Raw genomic sequence first — 18,516 nt, 5'->3', positions numbered from 1 at the left:
ACATTTTTTATTCAGTTTATTTTGGCCAAAAATACAGAGCATAATGAAATTTTCATATTTTTTGAAGTCTTTACATCAATTAATCCACAGATAGTATGGAACTGAATGTGATCTTACTTCAAGGCAGCTAGTTAGCAAGATAATAAGGACATTCTTCTGATGTTTTCACTGTATCGTAGTTCAAATGTCGCTCATACGAGTAAGACATACTCCCACACAAAATGCCTAGATTTTCCTAGTTTTTAAAGACTAGATCTTAAAAGCTGCTTTTTTCAAAAAAGGACATTACTAGAAGTAGATTGTAAGTAGTTGTATGAAACTCACAGAATTTAAAAGCGGACATTTATTTTACTTGGTTTACAGACCTGTAGCAAAGTGTATTTTTTCATAACCAAGGCATATTTCTTAATGTCTAATTAATCAAAACACTCATTTGTGTTTCGGTATGTACTTGTGTTGGGACAAGTGCTTTTTGTAAAGTTGACAAGCTACTGTTGAGATGTGTTGCTTGGTGTTCTCAGAGTGAGAGAGGTATGTTTGGTAGTGCTGTATTTGGAGTAACTGGCCCCTGTTCTATATTGGGTGTGTTCCAGTACTACATGCTGCACTGCCCCTGACCCTAGTTTGACTGAAGCCCCTGATTACCAGTACTACAATAGAGCTGCAGTGTGAGATAATTGGTTGGTAATCCTCTGGACTTCATGCTTTGCTTATCTATACTGACCGGCAGTGCAGTGAATATGCAATGAGACAACACATCCTCTGGGAGAACTGTGGTACTGTGTACAGCAAAACAGACTGCTGTACTCTCATCTTATAGGAAATGTGAAATGGTTCCTTAGCCAGATACCATTTTGGCTTTGTGTGTCCTTGTAAACTGCACCTTTAAGGTGATTAATTTGTCTGAGTCTTTGAAAAAGCCTGCACAGTAGTTTTATGGTATACGGTAATATAGAGCTATATTACCCTATCTATCACATAGAAAATGAGACAGGACAGATATGTTGTTTTCATGTTTTGCTACAATAAAGCAACACTTTTTGGATTCAGACACATGATCACTTGTTTACCATATGGGTCTTAAGCCAACAAGCCATGATACTAGAACCTGTTTCTTTGTAAAATGACGTAGAAATGTCATGATCAGCTTGACAATATTGATTGCTCGTGCCATTTTTTCTCTGCATTAATGTAATAGATTAATCTGCTAGACTCCTAAAATATTCTCAGAAGGTCAGCTCTTGTTAAGGCCAACAAAACCACAGAACCTGCGGGCCTGCTCTTGTGGAATGACTCCATGGTGAAGTGCCGACCTGCATTATTTATAGTTTATTGCCTTATACCAATGTGGCTTTCAGGGCATTAATCATCTGGATCCATTAAACAGGATTTTTATGATTATTTTTTTCTTTTTTTTTGCTTGAAACTAAAGCTCTGTGTAAAGCCCTGGTGGCACTTAAACCCACAAACTTTTCAAAAAGTTCAGCCCAGAATTGAGAGCACGACCACAATGCTTCATCACTCAATTTCTCAGGTAGAGAAAACAATGGAAGTTTTACTCAAGTTTTACTGCGACAAAGATGAGATTTGTACTCGGTAGTTTGTCTTTTATGAGGTAGACACTTACCAGACATACCCAGACTCAAACCCAAAACAAATATTTTGTAGGTAGTCCAAGTCTACACTTTTTGTTGTCTGCCATATCTCTTTATATCGTTTTCAGGTTTGCCAGTGTAAAGAGGAGGTAATTGCAAGTCATTTTATTAAGTGTTTGTGGTCTTAAACATATCTTATTGAAAACAGGAAAATTCAGTGTCATCGGATCTGTGGTAAACTCGAGCATTAACAGCAACTCAATCATCTGAACCAAGATGATCACCAACCCTTTGTCGTTGAATAAGCATATGGAAGACATAAAATGGCTGCGGAGCCTAAAGCTTAGTAGAGTGCCTCAGTCCTGCTGATGCTGAGGTGAGATACAGCATAAAGTGGTGTAGAGGGGGGTTCTCTTCCCCAGCCTAATGAACGTCTTTCGTTGCAGAGGGACTGGCTGGATACCCTTCCCAAGGCTGGGGTGGGAGATTGTATCAGCACTTCTGCTGCTGTACACACTCACTGTTCCCCTTTCAGAGATCTGAGGTCCTGCAGCCAGTCAGCACCTTCACTCAGCACAGAGTGCACCAGAGAACAAAGCTAAAGCAAACTGCTAAAAGAAAATACTAAGGTGATTCTGTGAGAGTTTGGCTGTTGACTACCTATTGTCAAAATATCTGAAAAAATAAGTGCAGAAAAGAATGATAGTATAACATCGCATAGTGAACAACGGTGTGGCTAGGTATAATGTGTTAATTCATTTGATTAATTACTTTCAGAAAATGCAACGAGGACGTGTGGCATTCAGGGCTGACTACAAGCATAGACCTTTTATAGTTACTTGCCTTCCCCAGGTCCCCTCCCCCACTGTTCTTGGGAATATTTTATATAGACTGTTTTAGAGGACCTATCAGTATCAGTTCAATATCTGTATACTGAAGTAATGTTCTTCTTCTGTACTGAAGTGATGAATCCAGTAAATTGGGAGGATTTTCATCTTTCTGCCTTGTTCCTCAATGGTCATTTATACAGATTTATGATCTGTCTTGACAACGCTAGATTATGTCACGCCCATCTATCTTTTTCACCGCAACTTTTTCCTCAGAATTTGGAGCTTTCTTTGTTCTTCTGTCTTCCTCAAAGACTGAGCAATGCAGAGAAAGACTGCTGACTCCAGAGTTTCCTCCCATGAAAAGCAATTTGTTGCCCAGAATCTCTGTGCACTGAAGCATGGACACTAGTAGGATACACACAAACACACACACGCACACACACACACACACACACTAACCCACAAGCCAATGATTTGCTGTGGCCTAATGAATCCTGAAAATCCCATCTTTACATTGTGATTATTGCTTGATACGTTTTATTACTACACACACACGCACACACACACACACACACACACACACACACACACACACACAGGCTTGTTTGCATCCCGTTATGGGCGATATAAAGACACAACTGGGGTTTCAGTATGAAAGTATGTTTATTGTCGCAGATGCATTTTGTTGTGAAGCTCCACATAATGCCACTCTTGAATAAGACAGAACTTGGCTCATGCATGCAAAGGGTAAATATCATATCATATTATTCTATTATTGCTGTTCTAAATATATTATCACACTTAAATAACCGACCATTTTCTCTTTGGCAGAGTAATGAAATTTTGGAGCAACAGAGAAGCAGGATGAGAGAGGAAATAAAGGAGTATAAATTCAGAGAAGCCAGAACGTTGCAAGACTACACTGAGCTGGAAGAGGAAAACATCACCCTGCAGAAACTTGTGTCCACTCTCAAACAAAATCAGGTACACCCAGACACAAACACACACACACACACACACACACACACATACACACACAGACATCAATATGGAGAAAGTAGTCTTATAGCCACTGATAACCACCCTTTCAGTACAAGGTATTAACACAAAGACCAAATACATCACAAACTTATTGCTATGAGCTATTTCCTTAATGGTACTCTGTAACAGTTTCTATGCACAAGTCATCTTGTCACTGTCAAACTTAACTGCAACCTTAGTCCCTCTTGATGCATTTTACAAGACCCCACTATTAAAAGAGTGCGGTCAAACACAACCCAGCCTGATGTTTAACACCCCCCCCCCCCCCCTTATTATCAATTGCACCCATTCTACAGGTGGAGTATGAGGGTCTGAAACATGAGATCAAGGTGCTAGAAGAAGAGACAGTGTTGCTGAACAGCCAGTTAGAAGACGCATTACGTTTGAAGGAAATCTCAGAAGGCCAGTTGGAGGAGGCTCTGGATGCACTAAAGAGTGAACGCGAGCAAAAGAACAGTTTGCGTAAAGAGCTGGCCCATCACCTCAGCCTAAGTGACAGTGTCTATGGAGCCAGCACTCACCTGACGCTCTCTGCCGTAGAAGGGCTCAAGTTCCCAGAGGAGCCCAGCACCAATGGCACTGCCACCTCTGGGAGCAGCCCCATTAATGAGGACAGTAACCGGTGCAATGGACATATGCACGGGGCAAAGATGAATGGAGAGTATCATCGACCTCCGGGAAGGAAGGGCGAGGCGCTACATCCAGTCTCTGACCTATTCAGCGAGCTCAACCTGTCTGAGATCCAGAAACTGAAACAGCAACTGCTACAGGTTAGTTACAGGGTCATGAGATCATGCTCTGAAAAAGTCTTTCTCTTTTATATGAACAGATGTTTGTGAGTGGACTTTGAGCAAATAAGAATCAATAAACAAGTCATATGATGGTCAGTTACTTAACAGTATTAGTGCATACCCTGATTGTAGTTACTATTTTAGTATTCTGTATATTTTCAAGTGAAGTCATAATCTCCTGAGTTTTACTACTCATTTGTGAGTCAATTACTCAAAGATACATCAGAGGTGTGAAGTGTACTCAGGCAGAGAAAGCTAGCTGTTTACATACCAAGTAGAGTAACAGGCAGTTATTGACCCAAATGAGCAACGAGCTTTGTTTGGAAACAGAGGCTTATATCATGCTAGTCCTCCAGTCAACAACTGAGCTCAATTGAGCCTGTTCCTAAGCAGAGCTTCCTTCCATTACAGCTACTGGAGTCTGTCCTAGTAATCTCACAACAAAGCATTAGATCACTCTAAGTCACCTTCCAGAGAATAAACATTGTGAGCATTTTATCCCTCATGCAGTATTGATTCATCATGATTATTATCAATTAGCCGTGAATCAGTGTTGATGCTAGTACATGCTGAACGAATGTTGGTCATTGTTCATCATTCGGGAAGCCTGTCAACACGATTAGAGAGATTAACCAGCATGTTGTAGCAGCTCCAGTGAAAAACAGGACACAGAGAGGCAGTGAGGACTCCCTCTCTTTCTTTCTGTTTGTGTGTGTGTGTGTGTGTGTGTGTACATCCATGCGCATGTGCGCTTGCATGTATGTAAGTGTTTTATAGTCATTGTCTGTGTCTGTGTGTGTGTATATGCCACAAGCGTTTTCACCGAGAGACAGGGGACAGGAATAGAAATTCTGCCTGTGACTACTCAGAGACACACAGAGCATCAGCTCAGACAGAAGCAGGCTGCATGTCAGTGTTGCAGTCATTCAAGGAATTGTAAAGAAAGTAATATGATTAAATTGCCAAAGTCACCGTGCATTTTATGCTGTAAGTTCATATAAAGGCATGTCATCATATGGACCACTGGTTTCTTAATGTATTATCATAATCTAGGAGAGAAAGACTTGAGTTAGCTGTGACCACAACCAAGTGGACATTTATATTCCGGACACATACACACCCAAATCATGTGGATACAGAGAAGTGTGACTATATTTTTGTGGAAATTGGGTATATATTATCTTGTACCATCATAATTTGATAGTGTGAGTTATATCAAATAAATTCTTGATATGTAATCTGTCTTGAAATGAATAACATAGCTTTGACTACAGACCCGTTATGTGGCAGTGACCACAGATTTGTCATGGCATTATTTTACAATGCATGTGAGACATGGCTTCAAAGAAACCTCACATTATTCACATATACATGTTGTAAACAGATCAATACTATGATATGTATCAGTTGACATTCTCTCATTCCCTGTATCTCCTCAGCTGAATCTAACAATGTGACTTTTGAGGTAACTGCCACTAACAGATAGTATGATAACATATACTATATATATAATACATAATAATCACATAACAGCCATCTATCTTATTGTCTGCTGGCATAACACAGGTATAAAAAATGAATAGGTGTTTTCTGTTTTAAAAACTGATCTTTCGAAGTTGCGACCATGAGATGACTTGTAATTGCTATTGCTGCTTAACTGTAACTGCTGTATGAGAGACAATTTGAAAGAGTTTGGTAGTGAAAGGGTGTGCTTTGGTATAATGACTAGTGCAGGGAAACTCAACCAATATGTGTCACACTGGAATTCAGAATGAGAATACAGTGACAGCCCACACACTTCTTATTGGTCTACAGACCTAGAAAATTCCAATGGCAAGAGCTCCTTTCCCTCTCTTTCAGACATGCAGACATACAAAGACACATATATACTGGTACACATTGTTTCCTCAAAAGTCTTCGACCACTGGGAAGGTTGTGCATGTCGTTACATATTTCTTTCATCTGTGCACCCACCTCCTCCTCCAGTTGAGAATCGATGGGGTTTCACTATCTCAGCGCCAAGCGTTTAAGATGGCTGACTGCTCAAATACAATGACTGAACAAAAAGCAATTCAACAGCACTTAAGCTCAATTAAAGGCATAAAAGGCAGAACTTAATTTGTGAGAGGAAAGCTGTAGCAATATAATCCCACACTATCACTTGTCTTTATGTCAACTATCAGTGCATTAGCTCAACTGTGTTCCGTCATTGTCCTCTGGCAGTAACATTTTAGGTCATACACTTGACACATCAATTTATTTGTCAGATCTTGCCAAGTCAGTTTCCCCCGGTATGCCATTTAAAAGGTCAATGAAATTCTGAAAGAAAACAACACATTTCAATTTTCAGAGGGGTACATAAATCACACTGTGAAACCAAAGCAATAACATTAACATTACACTGAGTGCTTACCCTGCTGTGTGTCCTCCTGTCCACTAGGTGGAACGTGAGAAGGCGGCCCTGTTAACTAACCTGCAGGAATCTCAGACACAACTGCAGCATACACAAGGTGCACTGACTGAGCAGCACAAGCGTGTGCACCGCCTCACTGAGCGTGTTAATGCCATGAAGCGCCTCCATAGCGACAAGGAATTGGATGCAGAGGAGACGGAGAAGGGTAATGACTCCTTGTCTGAGATGGAAATAAATGGGATTGAGATCCTAGAATGTAAGTATAAGGTGGCTGTGACTGAGGTCATTGACCTGAAGGCAGAGCTCAAGGCCCTGAAAGAGAAGTACAATCAGTCTGTGGAGAGTCAGTCAGAGGAGCGTAGCCACAGTGAGGGAAAGCTTCATGCACTTACTGAACAGGTAACAAGTTTGGAGCGCACCTGCCGTGAGGCCCGTGAAAGAGTCAGCAGTCTGGAGTCCGAGTTGCGGAGTGTGTCTGGCATGGCCAGCGAGAGTCACAGCATGCTAAACGCAGCTCAAGATGAGCTGGTGACATTCAGTGAGGAGCTGGCCCAACTCTATCACCACGTTTGCCTGTGCAATAATGAGACACCAAACCGCGTCATGCTGGACTACTACCGGCAGAGCCGTGTCACACGTAGTGGCAGCCTCAAAGGTCCAGAGGATCCACGCGCCCTTCTGTCACCACGTCTTGCTCGTCGCCTTGCTGCCATCAACTCATCTGAGAACTCCAGGAGCCCCCAAGACTCTCCCTCAAAGGAGCCTCTAGGAGAAGCGGTTAAAGGTGAGGCAGGGAGCCAACAAAGTCCAACTCGGACTCCCTCTGGCTCTCCAGTGATTAGCAGCTCACCATCCTCTTCCCCAGTACCAGATACAGGAGGAGACCTTCGTAAGGAGCCCATGAACATCTACAACTTAAATGCCATCATCCGTGACCAGATTAAACACCTCCAGAAGGCTGTGGACCGCTCACTCCAGCTCTCTAGACAGAGGGCTGCAGCACAGGAACTAGCACCCATCTTGGACAAGGACAAGGAGGCTTGCATGGAAGAGATCCTAAAGCTCAAGTCTCTTTTGAGCACAAAGAGAGAACAGATCGCGACACTACGCCTTGTCCTGAAAGCTAATAAACAGGTACTGATTAATGATGCTTTTCTGTTATGATTCAGTGATTAGCCATCAAATGGAATAATGCATAAATTGAATAGATCAGCAGAGGTTTTGCTCTGAATTGTGGAGAAAGAGCAGAGCAATAAAATTTTACAGGAAGCAGAAACCTGTTAATGGCGCTGGAATAGCACTAGACATTTACACGTAATGAAACACATGACATCCCTTCAGAATTACTGAGATTAGACCACATCTCCTTGAAGTTGGATGTTGCTTATACAAAACTTTACTGTAGCAGGTCTCTGCTTGATCTTTCAACAAAGTTTTACTGTTTTTCCTCAGACTGCCGAGGTTGCTCTGGCTAACCTTAAGAGTAAATATGAGAACGAGAAGTCCATGGTGACAGAGACCATGATGAAACTGAGGAACGAGCTGAAAGCTCTTAAGGAGGATGCTGCCACGTTCTCTTCTCTGAGAGCCATGTTCGCCACCAGGTAAGTAGGATTGATCTTGGTCTAGTTGGTGAATGTTCATTTACTCATAATCCCCTCTGTCTCCCCCTCATACAGCTGTCAGATAAGCAAGGCTAACACATCCTCCAAAAATGAGAAGCAAATCAAACAATCACTGTATTTTTTGTGTTTTATAGCATTGTTCACTTAATCCTACCTATGACAATATACTGTGAGTGACTGAGAAGTTAGGGACAAAGTGACATTGCCATCAACCCGACTGAACAAAAGCAGTTGCTTTCCCTTGGGCTCCCAGCCGCAAAGAGAAAATGCGGTGCAGCCGGGATTCCGACTGTGTATTCCAGATATAAGATAAGGCCCTGTAGTGCCAGACAGAGCACCGCTCAAGAACTAAATAGTTTGCTTTGACTGACTATGCATTGGATTTATTCCTTCTCTTTATCCTCATTCTCTGTTTCTCTGTAGGTGTGATGAGTATGTGACTCAGTTGGATGAGATGCAAAGGCAGTTGGCTGCTGCTGAGGATGAAAAGAAGACTCTGAACTCCCTGCTGCGCATGGCCATCCAACAGAAGCTAGCACTAACCCAGCGCCTGGAGGACCTTGAGTTTGACCATGAGCAGTCGCACCGTGGCCGTGGTGGAAAGGTGCCCAAGATTAAGAGCAGCCCTCCCAAAGTAAGTTGTCGAGCTCCACTTACAGCTCCTCTGAGTCCCACCACACCGGGGTGTGTTACGACAACAAAGCCCCCATCTTTCCTGTTCCAAGACAATAGGTCATCTGCCACAGACATCTCACCCCCACTTGAGGTCCCAACCCCTTCCTCTTCCTGGACCTCCTCTACCCGGCCTTTCCTCCTAAGTCAGTGCCAGTGGAGTCTTGGTACTCAGACCTTGGTTTTAGACCCACACTCATTGAGTGTAGAGTACTGTTACAACATTCATGGTGAAATAGGTCACCATCCACTTCCTGCTGGCACTCGTTATCCTAAGTCTGCACCTACCTCACCCTATCGGTCACCTGTTTTGGGGACCCAGCAAATATCACCAGGCTTTCCGAGAACTCGTACCCATTATGATATGACCTGAACTTTCCCTTTAGCCACGCATCCTACTGCACACAACCAATGTATCTCTCTGGCCTACTATTCCCAGAATTCCCAACCCTGAGGCTTAGTTTGTGGCATGCAGAAGAGGACAGACTGGTTTCCTGTGCCTAAAGCATTACTGTGAAACTCCTCTCAGGGATGCGCTTTGAAACGGTCCTTCGAATGTCTGTGGTGACTTTATTATCTTTTCGGAACCAATTCTGCTATTGACCAGAAGGCTCAAAGAGTAGAAATGGATTTTGGGATTGTATGAATAAAAATGATGCCTAGCAGGTATTTTTATTGGAGTTTGTCTTGCTTTACTGTCAAAGAGAGTGCAAACAGGGTTCCACACTGAGCAAATGTATGTAGAAACTTAAAGATTTAAACTTTCTTCCATGAAATAATAGGATTTCAAAATGTATTACACTATTTTAAAATGTGTAGATTCTTTTTCCATTGAAATTCTCATGTCAGCTAATGTTCATGCTGTGGATTTTGATGGTCACACATATGGATTGCTTGATCAATGATCAGTTCACTGAAACCTTATGCATAATATGAAATGCTTGAATGCTGTGGCTCCACCTAGAGGCAAACCTATATATTACCAGCTCCTGGTCTCAAGAATAATCAATTTGTTCGTAGTAACTAAAATTTTAATATAGGAATAAATATGACCACACTTGCTGAAATGATCGCCTTCATCTTTAAAAAAACAGAATTCCAGTCTGTACTATGTGTACAGTGTACATTACGCATGTGCTGTTAAAGATAGTTAAAGAAAACTTAAGGGTGTACCATATGTTAATGTATCTTTTTTTTCCCCACAAATTCAAAGGCATATTTTTATGCATGAACTGAAGACACCTTGGGCCAAAGAGCATTTGACAAGAGCTCCAGCTGAGTTCCTGTATCAGCTCCTCTGATGGAGGCTGAAATGCCTCCATAACAAACTCACATTGCTGTTGGAACATAAAACATGCACATGTCTCAACTTGAGCAACATAATCACCCAATACACTGCTCTTAGTACATGTATGTGAAGTGGTTTAGAGCATTTTCCTGATTTGTCTGGCCCACTGATTTTAAGGAGCTTTTTTTTGTGTTTGTCAGAGCTTTCTGGTTAATTTAAAATGGTTTTGTAAAAGCAAGAGGTAGACAGAGTGGTGCAGAAGGTCAGGCAAGCTGTGCTATAAAGAAACGCGTTTCTTTGTGTGCTCGAAATTTCAGATGGGTAACATTTTTAGAGACAGGTATGTGTCTTGAATTTTAAATAGCTATGGCTTTGCATGCTGAGTCAAGCTACTATTAGGGCTTGTGGTGCGTTCATGCCTTTTAAGTGTGAATTATGATGCGCTTTGCTGTGTCCAATGACCACTTCCTGTTGCATTTTTGGAAAGGCAAACAGAATGGAAACCAGTCTGACCTTTTCTGTGTGCCTCCTGATGACACGTTCCTTAGAATCTTACCTAGTAGGCCCATCACAAAATCGTGCTAATTATCTGACCCTTTAAGAACATCAATAGTTCTGTGTTTCACTTGGTTCACTTGGGTTTCAAGATATACAGGAAGATGTGAGCCTTCTATGTGTTCTTGTTTTGCAAGAATGGAAATATATGAGAAGTATATTCATATATTACTCTTGGAAAATTAATAAGTTCAGTTAATAAGTTTCCCATCTCAAACTGATGCTTAAACTTTATCCTATCAGCCTGATAGCTGATAGCATATATTTTCTGAATTCCGAAGCAGTTCTTCACTCTTTGTTTCTACATGTTTATTTTCGTTTATACAGATAGTGCTCTGTCCTTAAGCGTAGTTTCACATACCGTGCTATAGGCAACTATCCAATTCCAGGGGAACACAATGAGAATTCTCAGAGTTTAATTTTTTAGCAGGTGTTTATAATGCCAGTTTCTTCCTGCAGGTGTCAGTGTTTCTTCACCGCAGTCTGTCTTATTTCCTGTGTTAACAACACCGGATCTGTCAAATGCCATTTAGCCCAAGGCCCTGTCTCTTACCTACAAGCAAAATGTAGCTGCCTATAAAACCTTTAAAATGCCCTTGAAGTATGGAGGTGCGAGAGACTCACAGTTATTCAACTTGAGTTCTACCGGTTCAAAAAATTCTGAAATGTTTGTATGTATTTTTGTTTGCATTTTGTGCTTACAGAAGATGACTGTTTTGTGTGGTGTGTTGTGTGTCTCTCTGTATACCCATGTACTATTTGTGTTGTCAACTGGAGATGTACTAGGTACAGCTGAGTCTGCTTTAAACAATCATAAAACATTATTATCATACACCCCCTCTTTTTTTCTTTGATTCTTCCTGTGTCCTCTCTCTTTCTGTCTCATGCTGTTTTGCAACCTCTTGTACCTAACACTGTTAACCATAGCCATAAACCATAATGTCCATCTGTGTAATTCATTTAAATATCTAAACAGAAAAATCATACTCTTTTTCCTTGTCTTTTGTTTTTGTATCATGCATGTTGTTCTCTTCAGCATTTTACAAGAGATGAATCCATCTTGGTCTCTGTGTCTAACTAACCCTGACTGTCACCACTCTGTATATCTGTCTAATTTATCAGTCTCTCCTAGATTGTCAGCAGCCTGCTGCCTCAATGCCGCCACTCTCCCCACAACTAAGGCGTGGGAGAGCGTCTGTGGGCCGCAGGTACAGTGACTCTTACAAGGCAGGACTTCCTCTCTACTCTGTTTAGTATATTGGGTATACACAAGAAGGTTTTGTGTCGATAACTAAAGAGGAATACACACAGTGCACACTATATATGGCATATATGTGTGTATGTATTTGCATGTGTGTATGCACACGCACACATACATGCAAACATAGACACAAACATATATATATATATATGCACACAGGACCTTCATGGATATTTAAGTAATAGTTGCCTGTGCACTTCACAGAAACACAAGCTTTCACACAATAGTATTTTTATCAGCCGTTACCCGTGCACACTTAAACACACTGCTCTTTCCGCTGTTATGGCTGTTATTTTTTCATCACACGTTTGTTTTCAGCTCTCCATCACAGTAGCTCACAGTGCATGTCTGCTGTAACTTGCCCAGTGCTCCCTTTTTCATGTCTTTTGTAGTTTCTATTAGAAAGTTAATGTACTTCATGCTCTCACTTTAAAACACTAAAGATGCATTAGCTTGCTTGGATAGAATAACTTTATTTCCTTGTCATTCAGTTTTCATGGCACTGAAGTGTGCAGTTTACCAGCATTCTTAGTGTTTGCATGAATAGTGACATATCTGGCAAAGGGATTACTGTGCCACTACAGTTTGTGGTATATCTAAACCATTAGTTACTTTTCATCTCATGTTACTATCTCAGACAAATCCGACATCTAAGCATTTAATCCATGTGCATTGGGCTTAATACACACACTTTAGGGTGTGATGAAGTTTAGAGTTTCATCCTGGCACAAAATGCTGACAAATCTGTCTTCTCTGTCCTCGTGTTGTCAAGAACAGACAACTATTTTACCATTTTCTGTTGTGTCAGATGTGACTCATTTATATCACTAACTCTCTTGCCCCAGGTCTGCTTGGGCATTGGTTTTCTCCCTTGTGAAGCTGATGTGTGATTTGTTAGTCTGTTATCAATGTTTCATTCTTGTACAGTCTAACAGATTGTTTACAGGGTACACATCGTATCTTTTAGATGATATAACTTATTTAGATTGATTTATTCTTACTTTCTCTCTCCCTTTTTTTTCTCTAACAGTCCTAACATTGTGATAGCTCCTCAAGAGGATCAGAAAGCTGTTGCCAGGGACAGCAAAGACATCAACATCATCCTACCATGTGACCCCTTCAACTGCCTGGCCCAACCGCTGCACCCACCTGATCCATAAGCGCTCATGAACCCCAAAGTACCTTTAGCAGTGGTGGTGTGACCTGTCAGTCAAACCTCCCCAACTAATCAGACTTGTTCCTTGAAGGTTCTTCCTTCACATTTTTCTTATGAGGCGGGGCCAGACTTCCAGACTGGATGGACATGAATAATTCCCACCCTGAGGATAAAGAGAGGCAATATAAATAGTTAATGGACTGACTTTATCAGTGTTTATTTATTTACCTATTTATTTACGCTTATTTATTTATCTAATCTTGTGAGGTGTCTTCTGGCTGTTGACTTTCATTTTGAAATCCTGAAATACAGCTTTTGCTGTGGAGGGTTTTGATTTTTTTCCCCCTCTTTTCTCCAATTTAACCATTTTCCCTGTGTTGAATTCTGTTGTCAAGAGATTTCTAAAATGTTTTGGAACATCTGGTTTGTGTTATGTTCAGAAAATCATTGTTGTTTACCACCAAGTGGTGGGTGCATTAGTAGCAGTCATTAGAAATAGCATTGATAATGCTTTTTTTAACCTCTCTGAGTCCAAGTAAGGCCATCATGAAAACACTGACACTAGGTATGGTTAATCAAACCTGCTTGATATACAGGTAGGCATGTAAGTTTGGACTTTAAAATAGTCTATGTTACTCTATTGTCCAGTTGTATGACAGTGTTTTGTGTATTTTCTACTCAGCAGTGTTTCAGTGAATTTCAGCAAGTTGACAGAAGGACATATGGAGATGGCGTTAATAATAATAACAGTACTTATATTGTTGAGTTTGACTTATTTCAATCTGAAATCACAGAAGCATTTTGTTTATTTATTTTATTTTGCTATTTATATTTTATAACTGAGTTTTTTCTTGTACAGTTGGAGTGTTGTAGTCTGTCAGGTAGGTGAGGTCTGTTGAGATTGGGTAGTTTTGTAGTTCCGAGGCTGAGACTAATTGAGACTGTATGTTTGGAGGACTATAGATCAGTAAGCCAGAGTGTGACCTCTGAAGTACTGCACTTAAAAATGGAGTGAGCTGACTACACTAAGCTAACTTCTTAGTGTCATCTCAAAGTGACGTCCGCCAAACCTTATGCTCTTGCATCATGTTTTCACCAGGAATCCATTTCAACAGGAAACAATTTGGTGAAATCTGCCATGCTTAGGGAAGTTTCACAGACGGAATCGAATGGGTGCGTATCCAGATAAGTAGCCCACAAATGTTCCAGAGTTATACAGATGGGGTAATGGTGCTAAGCAGCCAAGGCCCCAAAAGTGAACACACACACGTGCACACACACACTCACGCACACATACAAACACACACACACACACACACACGTCTCTTCATTAGATCCCCTTTACTAAGCACAAAAAGATGAACTATGCATTACAGTACATGCACAGGATTACTTTCCTATTACCAGGTTTTCTGCCCATTCCATATACCAGCAGGACATGAAGACAAATAGCTCTGTGGTATATTCGGGTTCTGGACGTACACTACATCTCATTAAAAGGGTATTGGAACTCTAATGAGAGTTTCATTTCTCATTTCAGCCCCTAAAATAATGATTGCTATTTTGGAAAAGCAACAAAGTGGTGATGTGCTGAGGTGAATGTGTGATCCTTCCCCAATAGAAATACCCTCTTTACTCTTGGTGTTGATGCTGAAGTTATATTTATCTAGGATTGGACTGAGTTTGAAATACTGGAATTTTTTTTTTTTTCAGAGACACTAATTCTGGCAGGTTTCATTTGGATATGATGGATATTGACTGGATGAATGTTTTGAAGTGAGAAATGAAACTCTAACAAGGACAATCAGCTTCTTTATTCATTTGTGGCTGGTGAAAGCATGGTTGTAACAGCAGAGTGACACACTGTTTTGTACACTGATCCGTACTCATACGTTAATACTGTCTTGTTTCTAGTCTTTTTCATGAATTATTTCTGACATATGTTACTCCTTGCATCCAAGGGTGATAAGAAAAGGAAATGAATGACCAAAATATGATGGAACGCTGTGGAACACATTCGATTTTGGACGACTTGTTGTCTGCACAAATAACTGCTGTCTGTGGAGGAAAAACTGTGAAAGATATTACACATAAGAAAATGAGATATGGTTTTGTGTGTCACATTAATCAATAACATCAGACAAGTGTATAAAATGGTGGTCTGGATTTTACTGAATGTGTTTCTTACTCTGTTTACAGCAGTGTATTACCCTATTTCAAAAGAACAATAAAAAAGCCCTGTCCTTCAGCAGGGAGTCATTGTGACTAATTCTGAAAAGCAAAATAAAAACGCTGTTACTGATCCAGTCAAAATATCCCACTGCGCTGCACTCCTGGGGGGTGTTCCAGAAAGCGAGTTTAGTGAAAACTCAGAGTTAGTTAACTCGGAGCAAGTAGTAAACCTACTAATAGAAGAGCCCTATGGCTTCCTTCGTGTAGTAAAACAAAACCATAGGGCTCTTCTTTTAGGAGATTAACTACATGCTCTGAGTTAACCAACTCTAAGTTTTCACTAAACCCACTTTCTGGAATTACCCCCCTGGAGTTGATATTTAAGAATGCACTTAGAATGAACCACAAAAATGGTCCAGAACAACAAATATCTTAATCACGCCATCACCATGATTGTTGTCCTCACTATCATCATCATCATCATCATCATCATCATCATCATCATCAACAACAACATCATCATCAACATCATCATCATCATCATCATATTTTTGAACCACAAATCTATAAAACTCTCTGTACCTGTTTGATGTGCCCTAAATGTTGCACAAACGTAATTTTGACACACACTTCTTTTTTTAAAAACTGATCACTACTTATTTTACTATACACAATCAAAACACTAACAAGTAGGGTCTCAGGACCAGATTAAGAAGGAATCCCGTTTACCAATCATTGGCTGTGAACCGTAAATGGGCGGGCTCTGAGCTATTCAAGGTGACTGCAATAGATAAGCGGATGATGACTAAATCACTATGTAGAAAGGTTGTAATAAGTACGAACTTGAGTAACGCTTACCTTGAAATCAAGTTTCCCTGTTCAGAGAAATTTAGTTGGTGACAGATACTTGATTCGCGTTCGTTTCGACGTTATACGGTTGTTTACACACGTCCTCGTATTTTGTCCGATGGGCTCGATTTTTCTCATATAGCCTATGCTCTTCAATAACTGAGCGTCGAGGGTTCACTGTGTAATCAGCTGTCTTTCTCAAAGACTCTTAAAATGTCAGTGCTGGAGAGAGTAAAGGTGGATAGCACGAGCGAGTTCAGGAGGACTGCCTTTCGAAGAAAACCCACGACTTTTACTGAATCGTACGAACAACCTGAGGAATCCCCAGGTGAGTTGCACGTCATGCAGTAGGGCCGTAACTCGCCAGGGTGCAGGGTATGAAAGCTGTTGCTATACTTGTACTGAAGTCACTATTTATTCGTTCATTTATTTATTTATTTTTACAGACGTCTTGTAAATGCACCAAACGAACAACAGACACGCATACAGTATTAAGGGTGTACACATTAAGTGCGCTTCTGTGACCAATAGTACCAAAGCTCTGAGTTGTCATTCATCATTGCACCGCTTCAAGGTGATTTTGTTTTAGTCATGAGCTAAAGGTGAACTGTCAGAGAAATCGTACGGATATTGTGAAAGTATGGAAAGACGGTAGAATGCTCGGAGGGGTCCGATTTCACTCCAATACTTCTTTATCTGCCTGTGGAGGAATGTTCTGCTTCGCACAGGAAAGGACATGTGGGAAGGCAAGCCTCAACTGGTCATAGTGTAATATGCGAAGTGTTGTGTGTTATGCCCACCAGCTCGCAAGTAACCTTAAGATGTAATACTTCTGCCCAGAATAGTCATAGAACACAAATGTACAACACAAACAATTTTTTTCTTCAGTAACAGTGATGTGTGTGTGTGTGTGTGTGTGTGTGTGTGTGTGTGTGAGAGAGAGAGAGAGAGAGAGAGAGAGAGAATCAACCATCTTGAAAATGCCAAGAAAAGGAATTAGAGAGAGAAGAGCTGGGGAGAAGCCCTCCTGACAAAGCAAAGGAAGTGTGTTAAACGTAAACAGTGTTCACTATGGCTGCTGCAGTTAGGTGGAGGCTTTGTATGGGTTAGTTTGCACGTTCAGCACAAGACAGAGATCAGTATTATTACATAAAGAATGAACAAGGAGATTATTAACCAGACTCTTAGACTGCCCTGTAATATTGAATGTTATCAGTGTATTTGCATAGTTGGCTGTCACTAAAGTCTTATCCTGTATCCTTTCCACCTTAACAAACTCTGTGTGTCTATGTCTTTGTCTGTGTGTGTGTGTGTGAGAATGTGTGTTCGTCTGTTAAGTACGGATGAATGGGGATGCATTCACTCAAAACATAATGAAACATTCATTGTCATGTGACTGGGAACTTTGTCGATCACAGTCTAGTCTTTAATGTCCAAGTTCATTCTCATGTTTGTGTGGTTCTAATGAGGTATTTGGTCTGGAAATGAAGTTTCTCTATCTCCCTCTCAGTTCCTCTCCTTTGTGCTCATCAGATATGTCATTCATTGAAGGGGAATGATCAAGGACGTCAGCGGTTGATGTAGCTCCTGTGTCTGTGTTATATTGTGTGTGTGTGTGTGTGTGTGTGTGAGTGTGTGTGTGTGTGTTGGGAGATTGAAGGAATTAAATATATATGAAGAGAGCTAAAAAAACATTTTTATTTGGATCCGTTGATATCACAGACAATATCTACCATTTAATATGTGGTCATGCACTTTAGCATGACAAACTTTGAGGAGCGCTTTCATTCAGAACTGTAGTTGCTGTGAATTTGGAAGCAGACAGTTTTGTTAGACTGTGCCGTGGTTGCTTAAGCCAGGTGCTGATCCTTGTGGTTTTAAAACTTTATCATTATTGTGGGTAAAGCACCTCTAATACCCCAAGAGAACTATGCTGCATACCTCATAACAATAGCCCTGTGTTGACCATACGCATGACCCCAGTGCAGTTAAGAGACCATAGGCCAAATTGGCTAACGTTGTTTGCATAGTTTTAAATTACTTTCAGATAACTTGTTATTGATTTTAGTTGATCGGGCTCTTCTTGTTTGAGTTGTGTCTTAGACAAACATCACTCTGGTAATAATATTTAATGGTTTAAGAACTGTTTGACTGTGCATTGGCTGATCATGTAATCTGCCTTCCGTTCCCTCTGCAGCCAGAGGAAAGCTTTACTGTGGTCTTTAGTTAGAGACCTTCAACTAAGGCCTCAACAATGGTGCCATTTGT

At 40.8% G+C, this 18,516-nt stretch overlaps 1 protein-coding gene across 1 annotated transcript in view; it reads left to right on the top strand.

The window, feature by feature from the left end:
- Nucleotides 1–11,990, top strand: part of bicd1a (bicaudal D homolog 1a) — a 29,734-nt gene extending 17,744 nt beyond the window's left edge. The window contains exons 3-8 of the mRNA XM_030790400.1: nucleotides 3,257–3,409; nucleotides 3,763–4,236; nucleotides 6,698–7,804; nucleotides 8,123–8,274; nucleotides 8,719–8,929; nucleotides 11,943–11,990. Coding sequence (XP_030646260.1) covers nucleotides 3,257–3,409; nucleotides 3,763–4,236; nucleotides 6,698–7,804; nucleotides 8,123–8,274; nucleotides 8,719–8,929; nucleotides 11,943–11,990 — 2,145 coding nt within the window. The remainder of the gene's footprint in view (nucleotides 1–3,256; nucleotides 3,410–3,762; nucleotides 4,237–6,697; nucleotides 7,805–8,122; nucleotides 8,275–8,718; nucleotides 8,930–11,942) is intronic.
- The last annotated feature ends 6,526 nt before the right edge of the window (nucleotides 11,991–18,516 follow it).

The sequence above is a fragment of the Chanos chanos genome, chromosome 13, assembly GCF_902362185.1.
Source record: "Chanos chanos chromosome 13, fChaCha1.1, whole genome shotgun sequence".
NCBI classification, from domain to species: Eukaryota; Metazoa; Chordata; class Actinopteri; order Gonorynchiformes; family Chanidae; genus Chanos; species Chanos chanos.
Note: the sequence above shows the minus strand (reverse complement) of the source record. Positions and strands in the feature narration are given on the sequence as shown.